The sequence below is a fragment of the Selaginella moellendorffii genome, unplaced genomic scaffold (genome assembly GCF_000143415.4).
Source record: "Selaginella moellendorffii unplaced genomic scaffold, v1.0 SELMOscaffold_17, whole genome shotgun sequence".
Lineage (NCBI taxonomy): Eukaryota > Viridiplantae > Streptophyta > Lycopodiopsida > Selaginellales > Selaginellaceae > Selaginella > Selaginella moellendorffii.
In genome coordinates, this window is record NW_003314278.1 from 1213453 (window position 1) to 1231689 (window position 18237).

Sequence of the window (18237 nt, forward strand, 5' to 3'; positions counted from 1 at the left end):
TCAGATTTCACTATCTAGCACAAAGCTTCAACACTGTACTATCCTCAAGGCAACGGTCAAACAGAGTCTACAAACAAGACACTCAAAAACATCCTCATGAAAATCGCAAAAATAAATCAGAAAGATTGGGATGATCACATCTACGATGCTCTGTAGACATATTGAACTACATATAAAGTTTCAACAAATTTGATACTATTCAAGCTCACTTACGGCCTTGAAGCTTTGACACCACTCGAGTATATCATTCCATCACTAAGAATGGCAATATAATACAAAATCGACCAAGAAAAATCTATCAAAAAAATGACTAACCATGCTAGAACAACTTATTGCTAGCTGAGATCCTTTGACTATCTCGTTTTGAAGCTTTGGAATGCTCAAGGAGTCTTTTCTAACTCAGCAAAGATGTTGCTTCATATGATAGCCAAGGCTAACTATTATCAAACAGTTCTATTGATAGAGTTATGCAATCTCATGTGTGAGGCACTACTTTGATGATGTCCTATGACTAAGGAGGAACATGAGATGCATGTGAGGCAAATGCTACTGCTATTGAGGGAGAATAAGCTGTATTCTAAACTGTCAAAGTGTGAGTTCTTCTTGGAGGAGATCACCTATCTCGGACATGTGGTGCTATGAGATGGTGTGCAGAAAGATCCTCAAAAGACTCAGATAGTCATTGATAGTGGATTCTGTAAGAGTGTCTGTTGATCGAGGACGTGTGTTCTAGTAGAGACGCATTTATTTTGGCCTGGAATGAAGTCAGGTGTTGATAAGTATGTGCACAGTTGTTAGACCGGCCAGGCAGTCACAATGGATTGTCAGAAGCATGAAGGTCTCTACCATAGTTAACCTCAGCAGAAGTGGGATAGCATTTTCTATGAGTTTCATAGTAGGTGCTTCAAAGCAATGATTCTATCTGGGTTGTTGTGGATTGTGTGATGATGTTGGCTCACTTCTTCCTTGTGAAGATGAATGCTAAAGCTTTTGACCTTGCTCAGCTATATTTCTCTATGGGCTGCCTAAGGATGCTGTAAGTGATCAGGATCCCACGTTCACTTTGGTGTTTTGGCAGATGGTGTTCCAGAAGCTTGAGACAAAGCTGAGCATGAGCATCCACATTCAGATGGACAAACAAAACGAGTTAATTAGGTGCTGGAAGACATGCTGAGATCGTTTGTTGGTCATCTGAAGAGGCAAGGTATTTGGGAGAAGTACCTGCCTTTGTTAGAGTTTGCCCATAACTGTGCCTTCCATTTGGCTATTGAGATGGCTCTGTTAATGGCAATGTATGGCTTTCAACCTCGGTCCCCTATTGGTATGAACTTGGCTTCTCTTAAGGTGCACCAGGTAAAGGAGTTGGCTGATGAGCATCGTCAGCACAAGCAGTTTCAGGTTGGAGACAAGGTTTTCCTTCGGTTGTCTGAAGCTCAATGAGCTCTTCAAGGTGGAGGTAGTTCTAAGTTATGGCCACAGTACTGTGGGCCTTGGATTATTCTCAAACGAGTTGGAGACCTTGCCTATCAACTAGACTTGCCTAGTGGTGTGAAGATTCATCCTGTCTTCTATGTAGGAAGTTGAAGGCATGTTTGCATTCTAGTAATATCTTGGACCAGTCTGCAATCAAGATTCCAGAGATAGATGTTTGAAGGTTGGCCATACTTGTGTGTTATAACAACGGCTAGTGCGCACACATCGTAAGACTTGGAGAGAGTTACTTGTTCAGTGGAATGGTTATTCTCCATATGATGCTACATGGGAAGCTGAGGATGATGTTGTTTCCTAATTTCGAGTATGACTTGGATGACATTCCAGAGGAAGAGGAGAAGTAATCGTTTGCTCCTATCCTTTCTTTCTTTTCTGACCCTGTTGATGGCTGGAGGTGTTGTGTCACGTGAGACAGTTAGTGTTTTTGTTAGCAGGATGCTTTGCTAGCTTCTCTCTCAGCTACTGTTCATCATAGTTGGAGCAGAGGGAAAAATGTCACCGTATTTCGTGATGAACCAGCTGATTCTGGACCTAGGTCTCTGATCAAAGAGCCAAATACCAACTGCAAATTTGCATGTGAAGAGGTGTTCAAGCATCTCCACGGGGTTTTCATTGCATAGAATACACAGAGTTTTGTGAACTGTGAGCCAATCACCAACAGGGATGCTGTCCTGCACAAGAAGCCAGCTTACCTTAGCTTCCACCAGTGTCTTCCACATGTTCACAATGTACTTCTGATTCTTCAACTTCCACATAAGCTTGGTGTCAATTTTATCCATCAAAAGCTCTCTGCCATGCTTAGACCTGTACATAAAAAAAGACACACTGAACTCATTACCTTCCCAGGATAACTGAGCCGGATCCTATATAAGATCAGATTTAGGTACTCCCCAAACTAGTGTATTGCAGAGCATTCTCCCAGTTGAACCTTAGGATCCAGTTCAGTGTATTTCCCTCTCTGATGTATCATCCTGATCCTTTTACCGAAGGCCATCCTGGGAACTGGGACCTCCTTGGGAACTATACATGGAAACAGTGCACCACTGTTATGGGGATAAAAAACAATACCTTGAGGTGATGGGGTTGTTTCCATAACAAAGATGATTTGAGTCTCAGCACCATCAAGCATTATCCAATCACGAACCTCAATAACTTCAGTTTGTAAAGCAAGATGAAGGCGATCACAAGCAATGCTGCCTTAAGCTTTGATGTGGAGTTTTCATCCTGGGTTGTAATGGGTTGTCATGAGGCCATCCGATGAGCAGGGTTTGCTCCAAGCGGACGTTAAACAAATACCTGACTTTACCTTTTTCATTGTATCATACCTTTTCCACTGCTGAGGAAGAAAAACAAGATCCCAACAAGAACTTTGCTGCAAGTGATGGCTTGCTAGCTCTTTGTAGATCCAATAAGTCTTTGATCGAAGCTCCCACATTTCTATGCCACCTAGCCCAAAGACCTCTACCCAAGCCTGGAGCTGAACAGTCACCTATATACTGTTGATTACTGTTCTTATGCGCTACGTTGAAGAACAAGCGATCAGCTAATGCCTCTGTCAGATGGTCTGGTTCTTTCTGACTTAACCTGGGTAGGAGTGTGACTTCCATATCTTCAACATCTCTTTTGCTATTCCATCCTGGACCTTCTTTGTGTTGAGAGGAGCAGTGCCAATCGATTCCTTGTTTCTAGTTACCACCCTGTCTAGGCAAGATCTTCAGTTTCGTGGATATAAACCTGACACAATCACTCTGAAGAGAAGAGCTTTGGATTGAATTCCTGGGTGTGGCACATTCCAAATAACTGAATTCCACTCTACTTTTGCCCAGACTTTGCACCCGCTGGAGTTTCTAAAGTTTCTACATATGTCGTTGGAGATCAAGTGTTGGTGAGTTATCGGGTGTTGCGGATCCAAGGTTTTTGCTGCGTAGGTCCTTATCACATCGTCCAACAAGTTGGTCCACAAATCTATGTGGGGCACTCAATGCACAACGTCAAGAGAAGATCCATGTGAAGCAGTTAGCTCGATATTGTGTGTGAACGGATTGATGTAAGGATTCTACCATATATTCTATGGTAGATATAGATAAACTCAACAAGATTGTATTTATGGAGCCCACAAGAGTAGGAGTGAGGTGTTATCATATTATGAATCCCACAAGATCAAGAGTGAGAGGTGTTAATCACATTTTTTATATGCTCCATATGATCCTGAGGTTTAGGGATATGAAGGGGGAGAGGAAGGGAAAAAAAGAATTAATTAGAGTGAAAATGCGAGTTATTGTGAAATCAGAGTATAAATGTGACGAGCTAACTTGCGCAGCTTAAAAGAGGGAAGTAGGAATGCTCGGATGGAGTTCCACCAGGTAGAAAAGACAAGTCATACCTCAAGACTCGGATTGCTCCCAACCCCCTGCCTCCACCCGGTTGCCTACTTTAACCAAGCCCCAGCAGTCTTGGCGCACAGGGATGACATCAGCCCTAACCTCTTGCTCCACTGCTCCTACTTCTGAGCTTCTCCCCCCCTTAAGAAAAAAGGTCTGTTGCTCTCTTGGAGTTCAAGAGGCATCCTCTTCACCATCTCCTCTGTTTTTGCTAGCTAGTTAGCTCTTACAAGAAGGAGCACAAGCCAAGTTCAGCTCCATGCTCAGCTCTATCATCTCCTCTTTAAGACACCTCACCTCTTTGAAGCCATTCAGGAGAGCTAGCACGCTTCACGTCCCCCCCCCCCTCTTTTTTTTGCGATTGTCTCTTCAAACTCATCATACTTATTTAACTCACCAAACCTTACCAAGCCGAGTGCAGGTTTTGAAACCCCATGAGTCACCTTCCATCTTCCAGTTGAGCTCTCCAACAATCTTGACGTGCGGATGCGTGCAAACTGCTCCTTGAGCCAGGACCATTTCTCCAGGAGATAACTTATGCTACAACACCCTCCGCTTGACGATCTCAATGTGGAAAGATCCACAAAGCTGTCCCACTCATCATAGTTGTAGAAGAAATCATCCTCATACTGCATCTGCAACCTTGCTCGAGCCCAAGCCTCCGCCATTGCAAGCTTCTCCCTCATCTTGATCAGCTCACACTTGAGGCGGCAAAACAAGTCCAGGTCCTGAGGAACAACAATGGAATACACCTTTCCTGGGTATCTGTCTCGAAACCTGTGAAAGTACAGTGGACGATGTGGTGTTTCAGATCGCAGCGGAATGATAACTTGATGAAAGCAACAAAACCATCAAGCTCGCTCTTTGGGGATCAATTATCATCTCCTCCTTTGAAGCAATGAGCAGCAGGCCTTGATCGCATCCAGAAGTACTAGAGATAGTCTGCAAAAGCAAGTTTGACACCAGTTATTTTGGAACCACAGAAGAAAAAGAAGAAAAATAAACTCAAGTTTCAAAATTTATAGAGATCCATACAATCCAAATCAAGATCAATCTTCCACGAACTTAATGCCGCTTTCAGCACCTCCAAGCTCTGCCGAAAAACGTAGCCACGGTATGCCACAATCGTTCGCTTGAAAATCTGAAGATGTCAATCGAAGCATGCAAGCAAAAACATGAAGTAAAGAAGCGCAGGTGGACAACAAAGGAGATGAACTGAGCGAGGCCAAGAACACATAAGGACTGAATGTAAGCATGTGAGGCCTTGTGCGGTTTTTTCCTCTGTGCGTGGCTTCATGTGCAAAGAGTTTGGTGTGGTAAGGTATGTTGCGGAGCAGCCAGAAGCCCAGGGTGAATATAAGTACGTGAGGCCTTGTGAGGTTTTACCACCGCCCGAGGACTCCTGTGCACAGGCCCCGGGTGAGAGTCATTTGCGAAAGTGTTCTGCATGAAACTGGTGCCCTGAGGCTTCTGGCCGTGTAGCCCCATGAAGAGCATTTTTTATTTAATTTGTGTAGAGTGTGGTTTATTTTTGCATATTGAGTGTATCGATATCTTTTAGTTAGCAGATTATATTGAAGAACTGAAGACTACCTACAGTTAAGTGCATGCAGCAACAGATTATATAAAAAATGAATGCAGAGAATAACAAATCGGGATTTCTAGGAAGTTCGTGCGTGTTGTTAGTAATAATAAGTAATAATAATAATAATCATAAAAACCTGATGTTCAGCCAGTTAGAAGATTGTCTGAAAATTATGCATGTACTGATTCTTCAGCTCTTGAGCAATTGATTGCTGCTGGCTCACTTTCTATATATATCAAAGCGATTTGTTTTTAACAATAAACATCTATAAGCTGTGACATTGTAAAGTTTGAAAAGGAAAAGAATTAGAAAAAGAAAAAACAGAAAACACGAGCTTTTTACTGCTACAGTTAAGTACTAACAAATCGGGATTTCTAGGGTATGTGTGCGGCGCTAGGGTTTGTGTGGTGTGTGTGTCATTTCTCATGGAGTGGAAAACGTTTTTCAGGGATCCCACTTTCTGGTGGGACAACAGGTTCAAGAAGAAAAACAAGTTCTTCTCAGAGTCCTACCCGGATTTCAAACATGTTTCTACCGGAGAGAGCCTGTGGATCGCCAACAGGAAAACACCAACCTGGGTCTCTGCAAAAGTCGAGTCGCTCGCTGACCCAGCTGTAGGTAAGGCCACCACGGCCCGCTACAAATCTCCACATACCCCACCTGTAGCTGGTGATGAACCGGTGAGTTTAGGGAGGCTGATACACCTCGTGAGAGACTCAGCTGAGAGCAGATCCCTTTCTTTGGGAAAACAAGCCCATGAAGCTGTGCTCAAGAGTGATGAGCACAAAAGCAACATCTACTTGTTGACGGGATTGATCGATATGTACTGCAAGTGTGGCGAGCTTGAGGAGGCTCGCAAGATTTTCGACTCCATGGGAACCCGGAGTCTTGTGTCCTACAACACGATCATCCAGGGCTGCGGCTCGAACGGGCAAGCTGAACTTGCTCTGGAGTACTACTCTGCCCTGAGAGCTTGTACCACCATTCAACCCAACGATTGGACACATGTCGCGGTGATCAGCGCCTGCTCCAGACTTGCTACCGAATCCAGCGAGAAGAGGGAGAGAGCTCTACGCATCGGGATGGAGATCCATTCAATGCTGAGCAAGGAGAAGAAACAGGTAGATCTGTTCGTGGCGACTTGCCTGGTAGACATGTACTGCAAGTGTGGCGAGCTTGAGGAGGCTCGCAAGATTTTCCACTCCATGGGAACTCGGAGTGTTGTGTCCTACAACGCGATCATCCACGGCTGCGGCTCGAACGGGCAAGCTGAACTTGCTCTGGAGTACTACTCTGCCCTGAGAGCTGATAACACCATTCAACCTGACGATTGGACACATGTCGCGGTGATCAGCGCCTGCTCCACACTTGCTACCGAATCCAGCGAGAAGAGGGAGAGAGCTCTACGCATCGGGATGGAAGTCCATTCAGTACTGAGCAAGGAGAAGAAACATCTAGGTCTGTTCGTGGCGAATTGCCTGGTAGACATGTACTGCAAGTGTGGCGAGCTTGAGGAGGCTCGCAAGATTTTCCACTCCATGGGAACTCGGAGTGTTGTGTCCTACACGGCGATCATCCAGGGCTGCAACACGAACGGGCGAGCTGAACTTGCTCTGGAGTACTACTCTGCCCTGAGAGCTTGTACCACCATTCAACCCAACGATCGGACTCATGTCGCGGTGATCAGTGCCTGCTCCAGACTTGCTACCGAATCCAGCGAGAAGAGGGAGAGAGCTCTACGCATCGGGATGGAAGTTCATTCAGTACTGAGCAAGGAGAAGAAACATCTAGGTCTGTACATGGCGACTTGCCTGGTAGATATGTACTGCAAGTGTGGCGAGCTTGAGGAGGCTTGCAAGATTTTCCACTCCATGGGAACTCGGAGTGTTGTGTCCTACACCGCGATCATCCAGGGCTGCAACACGAACGGGCGAGCTGAACTTGCTCTGGAGTACTACTCTGCCCTGAGAGCTTGTACCACCATTCAACCCAACGATCGGGCACATGTCGCGGTGATCAGCGCCTGCTCCAGACTTGCTACCGAATCCAGCGAGAAGAGGGAGAGAGCTCTACGCATCGGGATGGAGATCCATTCAATGCTGAGCAAGGAGAAGAAACAGCTAGATCTGTTCGTGGCGACTTGCCTGGTAGACATGTACTGCAAGTGTTGTGAGCTTGAGGAGGCTCGCAAGATTTTCCACTCCATGGGAACCCGGAGTCTTGTGTCCTACAACGCGATCATCCACGGCTGCGGCTCGAACGGGCAAGCTGAACTTGCTCTGGAGTACTACTCTGCCCTGAGAGCTGATAACACCATTCAACCCGACGATCGGACTCATGTCGTGGTGATCAGCGCCTGCTCCAGACTTGCTACCGAATCCAGCGAGAAGAGGGAGAGAGCTCTACGCATCGGGATGGAGATCCATTCAATGCTGAGCAAGGAGAAGAAACAGGTAGATCTGTTCGTGGCGACTTGCCTGGTAGACATGTACTGCAAGTGTGGCGAGCTTGAGGAGGCTCGCAAGATTTTCCACTCCATGGGAACTCGGAGTGTTGTGTCCTACACGGCGATCATCCAGGGCTGCAACACGAACGGGCAAGCTGAACTTGCTCTGGAGTACTACTCTGCCCTGAGAGCTGATAACACCATTCAACCCGACGATCGGACTCATGTCGTGGTGATCAGCGCCTGCTCCAGACTTGCTACCGAATCCAGCGAGAAGAGGGAGAGAGCTCTACGCATCGGGATGGAGATCCATTCAATGCTGAGCAAGGAGAAGAAACAGGTAGATCTGTTCGTGGCGAATTGCCTGGTAGACATGTACTGCAAGTGTGGCGAGCTTGAGGAGGCTCGCAAGATTTTCAACTCCATGGGAACTCGGAGTGTTGTGTCCTACACTGCGATCATCCAGGGCTGCAACACGAACGGGCGAGCTGAACTTGCTCTGGAGTACTACTCTGCCCTGAGAGCTGATAACACCATTCAAGCTGATGCCTGCACCTACACCTGCGTCCTTGTTGCTTGCGGGAGTGTGATGGCGATCAAGCTCGGGAGGGAGATTCACCAGCTGGCGAAGCATAAAGGGCTGCTGAAAAACGATCCAGTTCTGGGCTCCAGCCTGGTGACCTTCTACGGCAAATGCGGCGATGTTGATTCTGCTCAGGAAGCATTTGACGAGTGCCGAGCTCGGGACGACACGGGTCTCTGGAACTCTCTCATACAGGCTTACACTCTCCAGGGCCGATCGGTCGAGGCCTTGGAGCGTTTCTATTCCATGACTCAGGAGGAGGGCTGTAAAGCTAACGATGTGAGTTTTGTTTCGGTGTTGAAAGCTTGCAGCCATGGTGGTCTGGTCGGGAAAGGAAGGCAGCTTCTGGATGAAATGCCCAAGCAGTATGGAGTCAAGCCACGTCTGGAGCATTATGTGTGCCTGATCGATATGCTCGGGCGAGCTAACCTCCTCGACGAAGCTGTGAGAGTTCTCAGAGCCATGCCTTTTGAACCGGATGCAGTGGTTTGGACGTCCCTGCTAGGAGCCTGCCGGAAGTGGAAGAATTATACGATCGGCAAACTCGCGTTTGAGCGTCTTGTGGAGATGGATCCCAAGAGCGGCACGCCCTACGCATTGATGGCCAATATATTTGGAAACCTGGGGATGCTCAGTGAAAGGGCTGCTGTTGTGGAGAGAATGAGAGGTGAAGGCAGCTTCAGGGAGCCCGGGAGAAGCTGGTGGACGGATGTTAGCTCAGGAAAAGTGCATTCTTTTTCTGTCAGGGATAGGAGTCACTCACAGAGCGACGAGATTGCGGCCAAGCTCAAGCAATTGTTGCTGAGAATGAAGGAGGAGGGGTACGCGAGCGATGTGATCAACGTTCTAAAAGACATACCCGAGGAAGAGAAAGAGGATCACCTGTGCGGCCACAGTGAGAAGCTTGCGCTGGGGTGTGCTCTGGTGAACTCGCACCAGAAGGAGACCATCAGAATTGTGAAAAATCTCCCAGTTTGTGACGGTTGCCATGCGGCCACTGCTCTCATCTCTAAGCTGGAAAAAAGGCTAATCATCTGCAAAGATGCCAGTCGGGTTCATGTGTTCCAGGATGGCAGATGTTCCTGTGACAACTGCTTTTGAAAACACTTTCTTGCAGTTATCCCTGGTTTTAAACCCTCCGTGAGTCAAGCAGAAACATGGGCCGCTGAGTGAGCATGCCTCGTCAAAGTACCGCCGTCAACCTGAACTTCACGGAGAAAAAATTAACATTTAAAAGTTAAAACTATGCAAAAGGAGGATGACACGTTGTCTTTTAAAATTTAAATTTCTTTTTGGTAGCAGAATCGGGAAATGCAACTGACGCTTGTAGCTACCATTTGCATGCAGTGAAAAAAACGTCTCAAATATAAATGCGAGAGACTTCTTCCTCTCCTATGCTGACCCAACCCGAGGTATCACATTTTTCTTCCTCTGAGCTTCGTAGCTAGAGATAAAAAAAAGAGAGAGTTTGCAAGTGCGATGGGTTTGATCTTTGGAACTAGCAGTGTTGTGGTTTTGATCCTCCTTTTTTCTGGATTCTTTGTTAGCTATGCTCACGACGAGGAAGTGTGTGGAGAGGTCTCGTCGGCTGCGTTTGCTCCAAAAGGAGATGTCACGCCCGATGACAAGAAGTTACTGGCATTCCCTTTGAATCTCGAGTACCTGGAGACAGAGTTTTTCGCTTATGGGGCTCTCGGCTATGGCTTGGACAAGCTTGATCCCGGCCTTGCGGAGAATGGCCCGGCTCCAAAGGGTGCGCAGAAGGCCAAGCTCGACATTCTGGTTCGTGACATCATCGCCCAGTTTGCTCTGCAAGAAGTTGGTCACTTGAAGTACGTCCCTGTCTGTCTCGACTTCAAACAACAAGTCGTGTAACAGCCCCTCGTACAGCTTGAGCGTCTTGCGCTCGGAGCGAGCATGCTCGTACAACCTCTGAGATCCCGCTGGATCGGTAACCTTGTCGTCCGTCCCATGCAGCACCAAGAAGGGAGTGCTCACGTTTTGCAAGTTCTTTTGCAAGAAAGCGGTGATTTTCAGAATCTCGGTACCCGTTCGGACTAAACCTGCCAACAGGTGCCCCAAAACGGAGTGCCCAGATTCAGATAATAAGCCTTAATATGAAGACTTGCCGGTACCCAAACTCTTTGCTGATAGCAAGTACCGCCTCCTGTTCCGGGAGCAAGGTGATGGCGGCTTGCGGCATGACCAACTTTGGGTTTGTGCTCCTAGAGCACGTTGAAGACGTGTGGAAGCTGGTGACGACAGCATTTGTTTCTTGCGACGTACTCACCAGTTCCTTGGCAACGTCTTCCTTCCAGATTTTTTGAGCTTGTCATGAGTGGTGACCTGCTTGCTCTCTCCTGTGACAACTTCTTCCAGCCTCTGGTGCCCAACCTCAAGGCTCTCTTGTGGATGGAGCCAGCCCTACACAGTGTGTGTGTGTGTGTATCAACCAGCAGATGCACAAATCGTTGAGAATTAGCAACAAGGCTTAGTATCTAGTGTACTAGTGTACATGTACATGTGTTTCAGCTAAATATAATGGGCCAAATACACCGAAGAAGTGTGTATAAGAAGAGTAGAAACAAATTAAGAAATATAAATTAAGAATTGCAAAAGAAATGAAAATAAAAATTGTCCATCCTCATCAGTTTGCTGAAATTAAGTTGGATTCAATTCTTCCAGCTCCAAATATTGTGTGATTGAGTTGTAAGTTAATTAATAGTAGAAAATAAGAAAAAAAAAAACATTGAAAAAATAGTGTTTGATAATATCTTCTTTGCTTTTAGTTTTTTATTTTTGAAAGAAAATTAGGGAGTGCTAGTAAAGATATCTTTGCCGTTCATTGGTGGTTAATTAAATGAGCATGTTTAGAGATGTTTATAAGAGTTTAGCTCTGGACCAAGAGTTACCCGAAAATTAAAGTTCAAAATTTACGTGCACAATAAGCTAAATTAATGTACTTACCCTTATTTTTTATGGGAAATTTTGGATTCGCACGAAAAAAAGGCGAATTTAGAGGATTCTTAAGTAATTTTCAAAATCCCCGACCAAATCTAAAGTGTTGGGGTCATTTTATTTTAAGGGAAGTTGTTAAAAATTATTCCGGAAATATTCGAGAAGATTCTTAGATTAGGGTTTGGCGTGCCTGCGAAGAAGATCTGATCTCGCGGCACGGCCCGAGAATTAAAACATGGCAGCAGCCGCGGAGATTTATGAGGAGAGGAAGAAGCAGGTAATCCGATTTTAGGGTTGGAAGAGGAAACAGAGCTCTGGGAAATGGGGCTGGATCTGGGCCTGCTCGTGCTCTATCTTCACCAACAGGAGGAGGAAGAGGTGCCCATGGAGGGAGAGGTGGCCGGAGTGGGAGGAGGGCGCGGGGTGGCCGGGGTTGGCCGGGGTTGGCCGCGGATCTCTGAATCTGGCCCCGGGAGGATTAGGCCATGGTTCTGAGGCGGCTCGAGGAGGGGGTGCCCCGGGAGGAGGAGGCCATGGTTCTACTCTAGGAGGAGGACGCCGCGGTTCTTCTCCGGGAGGAGGAGGCCATGGATCATCGCCAGGAGGAGCCCAAGCCACGTCCGGAGGAGTCGATCCAATTTGCAAGATCAAGAGGTACTTGATGTCTGGAGAGAGTGCTGGAACCGACTGGCTCCCTCCGGAGTGCGATATCTCCATCAGGCCCGGTTGGTTTTGGCACAGGAACGAGGCTCCAAAATCCCTGAAGCAGCTGCTCGACGTTTTCTACAAATCATCCGCCAGGAACTGCTTGCTCCTGCTCAACGTCCCTCCAAACTCGTCGGGACTGATCGGCGAATCCGACTTCCAGACGCTGGAGCGGTTTAGCTCCGCCATAGATTCCATCTTCAGCGTCAACTTAGCAGCAAATCCCTTGTCCGTGACAGCAAGCAGCATTCGCAGCTCTTCGTTCGGGCCGCAGCAAATCCTTGACGAGTGTATGGAAACTTTCTGGGCTCCAATGCAAGGGGAGTCGACCGGCTGGATCGAGCTTGATCTTGGCAAGATCTCAAAGTTCAACGCACTGGAGATCCGAGAGCCAGTAAACATGGGACAAAGGGTCATGGAATATCACGTCGAGGCATGGGACAGCGAGCTGGGCTGGTACCTGGTGAGCAACGGTAGCACCATTGGTTACAGGAAAGTGGATCGACTGGAAGAGGATCAAGTATGCGCTGCTCGCCTCGTTCGACTGCTAATTGATGCGTCGCGGGGAGATCCATTGATCTGCTTCTTTGGTTTGTACTTCGATATGTACAACCTCATGCACTTGTCTTCTATTTAGAAGAGAAACTACAAGAGGATATGTATATACACTTTTCAGGTATGAGAAACATAGCTTTGGGTTGGAAATCCCTGGCCTGATCAATAACAGTCTCTTTGCATCACTCCTAACAGATTGGAGCCTAGAGAACAACCAAAAAAAATCAAGAGCTAGCCCTCTACCCTTTGAGCTCGTGGAAAGTACCTTTGCATGGAGGTGGCAGCTGGTTAAACTTGAGAAGTTAGCTTGTCTGGAAAACCTTTTGTTGCTCTTGCTTCCTCACCACAAAATCACATTTGCAAACATGAATAACTATAAGGTGGTGGACGATTAGTTTTATGATATAGAGGATTACTTTTGAATGTTGTTATTATTGAGTTTGGAGAAGGTTCCATGTGTTAAACCATACTTGATAGATAATGTTAAACATTGGAGAACAATAGAGGCTAATAAAGGACTAATGGCCACTTAGGAAATGATAAAGGCAAGGAAACCATTATTAAAATGTTTTTAATTTATAAACACTGTAAGTGTTTGGCCCTCACAACACAAAATTATTCTAAATAAATATCAACAATTAAATTATAGAATATTCAAGAATACCCAGGTATATCCTATGTTGGTTTGCTTAAGCAAACCAAAAATATAATGCCTAAATTGAAGAAATACTCAAAGGTGTAAATGACTATAACTTAACTGAAGCCATAAAAGATAAGTATTATGGAAAAATAAAGAATATAAATATAACAAAATTGATATGTGTGCAAATACTAAACAGGTCATACACCTTGTGGGTGTTCTTTTGCAAATAGCCTGCAGAAAAAAAGCTATTAAAATAAATATTTGATTTGTCTATTTAAATTATAACTCAATGTAGATTAAAATCACTAAAGATGATCCTAATGATTCAAACAACTATTATACTTGTCTCAAAAGGCTAGCAATATTCTAATCTGAATACCAATCCTGGATTTGAAATGATGCTAGACTGAAAGATTAAAGGGAACTGAAGTATATCTCTAGTTGAGACTAGTATTCCTAAGAGTTTAAGAATAATTAAGATTGTACTCCAATATGTTAGTTTTGAAAAATTTCATATACTTATATTCCAAGATATTGGAAGAGAAGGGAATAGATTGGTCACGAAACATTGAACAAGTGCTAGTTGCCATTGAAGGAGCAATATTGCCCTATACAACAACATTATATATAAAACTCCACCCTGCAGAATAGAAAGAAAGTTTTCGAAGGGAATGGATGAGTAGGAAATGGCACTTGTGTTTGATAACATATGTCAAACTTCTCATCATCAAATTACTTAACTATCCTTCATTATGCATATATTAATTCCTAAAGCTCTCCAAGGATTTGGTTCTTGACAGATTATGGCATTGACTTTGCGGAAGATTTGATAAATTTCCTTGTAAAATCGCCTTGCATACATGCTTTGCAAAGAACAATCCAGTCAACATAGATTAAGCCCATCATAAAAGTGGGCCAATTGTCTTTAAACTTAATTCTCTGTATCAACATCCAATGAAGCCTTTGTAAATGCTAGCTATCGATGAATGGGTTGAGGCCCAGCTCCAGCAACATGCTGTGCAATGCTTCGCAAGCGGAGAGGATACCATATAGAACTTTGCATAACCTTTGCAAAACTTTTCCAAAATCCACTAATGAACTTTGAATCTCGATTGCTAACGATGTCCTTTGGCAAACCAAAATCAGGAAAAACCTTCTCTAAGTAAACTGCAGCCAAGTTTAAAGCAGTGACACTCTTCCGAAGAAATAACAACTGCACATACTTTGTCAAACGATCCACTATGACCCATACTTGCTCCTTTTGCCTCTGTGTTCATGGCAAACAAGTGATGGCGTCCATAGAAATACTACACCAATGGCTTTGAGGAATAGGTAAAGGTTGAAAAAGCCCCCCCAGCTTCTCCCATGGCACCTTTACCAGCTGACAAAGCTCACATGACTTATAGTACTTGAGGATATCAGCCTTCATATTTCTCCAATAGAAATTGTGGTTAATCAACTCATATGTCTTCTTCCCCCCAAAATGACTGGCCTCTGGACAATTATGATAGTGAAATAAAACCTAAGTAATTAACACATCCACCTATAGCAAATATATATGGCCATTGTAGTAAAGAATCCCATCCACCAATGAGAAAGGTGCTTTCATTTGGGTTTGTAATGAGACCACCTCAACATCCTTAGCTTGAGCACGCTCAACCAACTGCCCAAACTCGCTAACAACCTTACTCAAATGATGACAAAACCGTGTTTGTAACACCATCACATGGCAAACATGAGATAAAGCATCCGCCACCACATTCAATTTTTTTGGACGATGCTCAATAGAAAATCCCCCAAACTCCATAAGTTTGACCATCTAACGAACTTGCCTAGTGTTCAACTCCTTTTGTGTGAAAAGATATACAAGGGGTTTATGATCCGTCAACACTATGAACACTACACCATAAAGATAGTGCCGCCACGTCCGTAAAGCATGAATAATAGAGAGTAACTTTTGCTCATATATGGAATAGCGTTGTTCCATGAGATTCAAAGTTTGACTCTCATATGCAATAGGCTGTCCCTCTTGCATGAGAACTCCTCCCAATGCATAACCACTTGTATCACATGTCACCACATAAGGTTTTGATGGATCAGCAATGCAAAGCATTAAAGCCTCGCTCAACAACCATTTCAATGCCACAAAACTATCCTTATGTGGCTTCTTCCACTCGAATGGCATATTCTTGTGCAACAATCCTGTCAAAGGAATAGCCACCTCTGTTATAGTGCATCTTATCTCTCTCCCCTTAAACCAATTGGAAAAGAGGTAATTTTTTTATGAGAGAACCTTTAATGGTTATTTTATCTCTATTTATCCCCCAAGGTTCCAAGGATCCACAGTAACAGTATATCCAAATCTCATCCCATGATCACATGCATTACATCTACAAACTTATGTCAGTAGTAACTAGCCATACCAAGGAAATAGCGTAACTCAACCACTGAAGTCAGTGTAGGCCAATTCTCCACCATAGCCACCTTGGATCCATCTTGACACCCTTGGATGTCATAATATGGCCTAAATATTCCACTTTTGACTTTGCAAACTCACATTTGCTTTTCTTTACATAAAGTTTGTTGTCACGAAGTAACAAAATAACTTTGCATAAATGCACCTTATGCTCCTTTATATTCTTGCTAAAAACAAGAATATCATCCAAGAAAATCTCCATAAACTCATGAAGGTAACGCCTAAAGACCTTTGTCATCAACTAAGTAAATGTGGCTGGTGTATTCGTTAAACCAAATGGCATAACCGTAAACTCAAAATGCCTAAAACTCGTGTTGAATGCCATCTTGGAGATAGATGCATCATCCGTGGCAATTTGATGATATCTACTTCTCATATCAATCTTAGTAAACACTCTGCTTCTTTGACACTTGTGTACCCAAAGTAGCCACCATAGACTTCAGCTTGTGATGTTTATTCCCATCCTTGTGTTCATAATGATCATCACGATAATTCTCAACAGAAGGACTCGTCGAACGCTTATGAGACTTATACTTGTTATTGTCAAGTCGACAAGCAGCATCAAAGAGCTCTTCCAAATTTTTTGTAGGCTGAGAATGACACAAGTGTTGCCATATGCTCTTATTATGAATGCCATCAATGAAGTAAGACTTGTTCTAATCTGGATCCTTCATTGGAACACGGCTAATTAAATGAGTCAACTTCTCAATATAGTCCCCAAGCTTCATTTTCCCTTGTTGAAAATGTCAAAGTTTGGTCTAAGCATTTTTCATGTCATAGTGAAGGGCAAAACATAAATGGAAAGCAACCTCAAACTCATCCATCATAGACACTAATGGTTTTTTATCCGCAACACAAGACTCTTTTAGCCAATTTCACCACCAAAGACCCACATCACACAAAACCATTGGAATAGCCACTAAAGCTTTTGCATTTGGAGTTCCTCTAGCAGCCAAGAATTTCTTCACATTGGCTAGCCAAGCTAGACATTCATCCACATAACCATCACCAGAAAAAGTTGAAATCTTGAGTTAATCCACCAAAAAAGGCTTACTTGGAGTGCCACCACGACCAGCCTCAAGTGCTTCAACACGCTCATGCAAGGTACCCATCATGCTATGCATCTTGTCTTACATCTCTTGTTGATTTTTATTAAGGGCTTGCAACTCGTGAATAACATCTTCCATGGTCCAAAACACTACAGCTCCGTCGGCACCATCATCAGCACTACCATCGACAATAGGATTCCAATGTTCAACTTGGTCGGCCATCACAATTAATGCCTCTGATACCAATGTTATAACCCCGGCACAAAAATTCAACGATTTAGTCTTCCTAAACTAAATTACACCTCCTCTTGAACTCAACCACCCCCAAGCTACCTCAAAAGCTCCTCTACACTGTCACTCTTAAATTCCTTACCCTAACATGCCTTCATAAACCCTTGAGCCTCCCTTTGACCAATGTTGACCATGATCGCCAACATTAACACTCAAAACATTGAAGTCTTCTACCATACCCTTGATCTCTATCCCCAAACACAAGCATGCTTACTATAGTAGTTTCCATGATCATTATAACCACCTAAAGTAATTGCTATTTGCTCTTCAAATGTTTCTCTGGGTTGAGATAAGCCATACATATGTTCATCTTTTCCATTTCTTCTCAATAAATTATCTTCTCCAATGCCCTATAAAAAAGAGCTTGGATTGTAACACCTCAAGAAAAATAGAATCAAATGTGAGTAGAGTGTTACCTTTCAGCCACTGCTCGCACCTTGTCCAGGTCCGCAAGACACAACCAATAAGCCATGCATTTGATTCACATGGAGCTACTATTTGGTGACGCTGCTACAAGCCTTTCAAAGTCGTCCTTGGTCTCTGGAGGCTGGTCCTTCTGTAATAACTTCTCTTTTGCTGCAGCCTCCCTGTCAAGAAGCAGGACATGAGAAGACTAAATATAAACAAGAAGTAACTCTGCTCTTTCAAGTCAATTGGCACTGTATCCTCAACGTCTTTGTTGAGAGTGGATCCACATGCATAGCTGTGGGAATCGTTTTGATGCCAGATCCAAGTAGTCCTCCTCCTCCCTCTCATCATTATCCATGAGCACATTTGTGTTCGAAGGCTCTTCATTTATAGCTTCTTCCTCCATCGGCTCGATGCCATCCTCAGGGGTCAGAAATACCGCTTTCATTCCAAGAGATATACGTTTGGTTTCAGCATCAACCTGTAGAGGGAAATCATAACCCTGTGGTTTTACTAAGTCTTTCGTTCCAACCTTTAGAATCTTTACTAGAACCCATTGGCGAACTTTGAAAAGTGTTGACAACGCTTGAAAAAAATCGTAAGACACTTCAGAGACATGACACAAGCAACCTGGAGCACAGACTAAAGTTTCAATGTTGTGTATGC

General features: G+C 44.4%; 1 protein-coding gene across 1 annotated transcript; it reads left to right on the forward strand.

Moving 5' to 3' along the window:
- Nucleotides 1-5851: 5851 nt before the first annotated feature.
- LOC112346858 (pentatricopeptide repeat-containing protein At2g41080-like) lies at nt 5852-9587 on the forward strand. Its single transcript, XM_024676658.1, has 2 exons — nt 5852-6441; nt 8446-9587. Exons 1-2 carry the CDS (start codon nt 5883-5885, stop codon nt 9585-9587), a joined length of 1701 nt encoding a protein of 566 aa, XP_024532426.1. The 5' UTR covers nt 5852-5882.
- The last annotated feature ends 8650 nt before the right edge of the window (nt 9588-18237 follow it).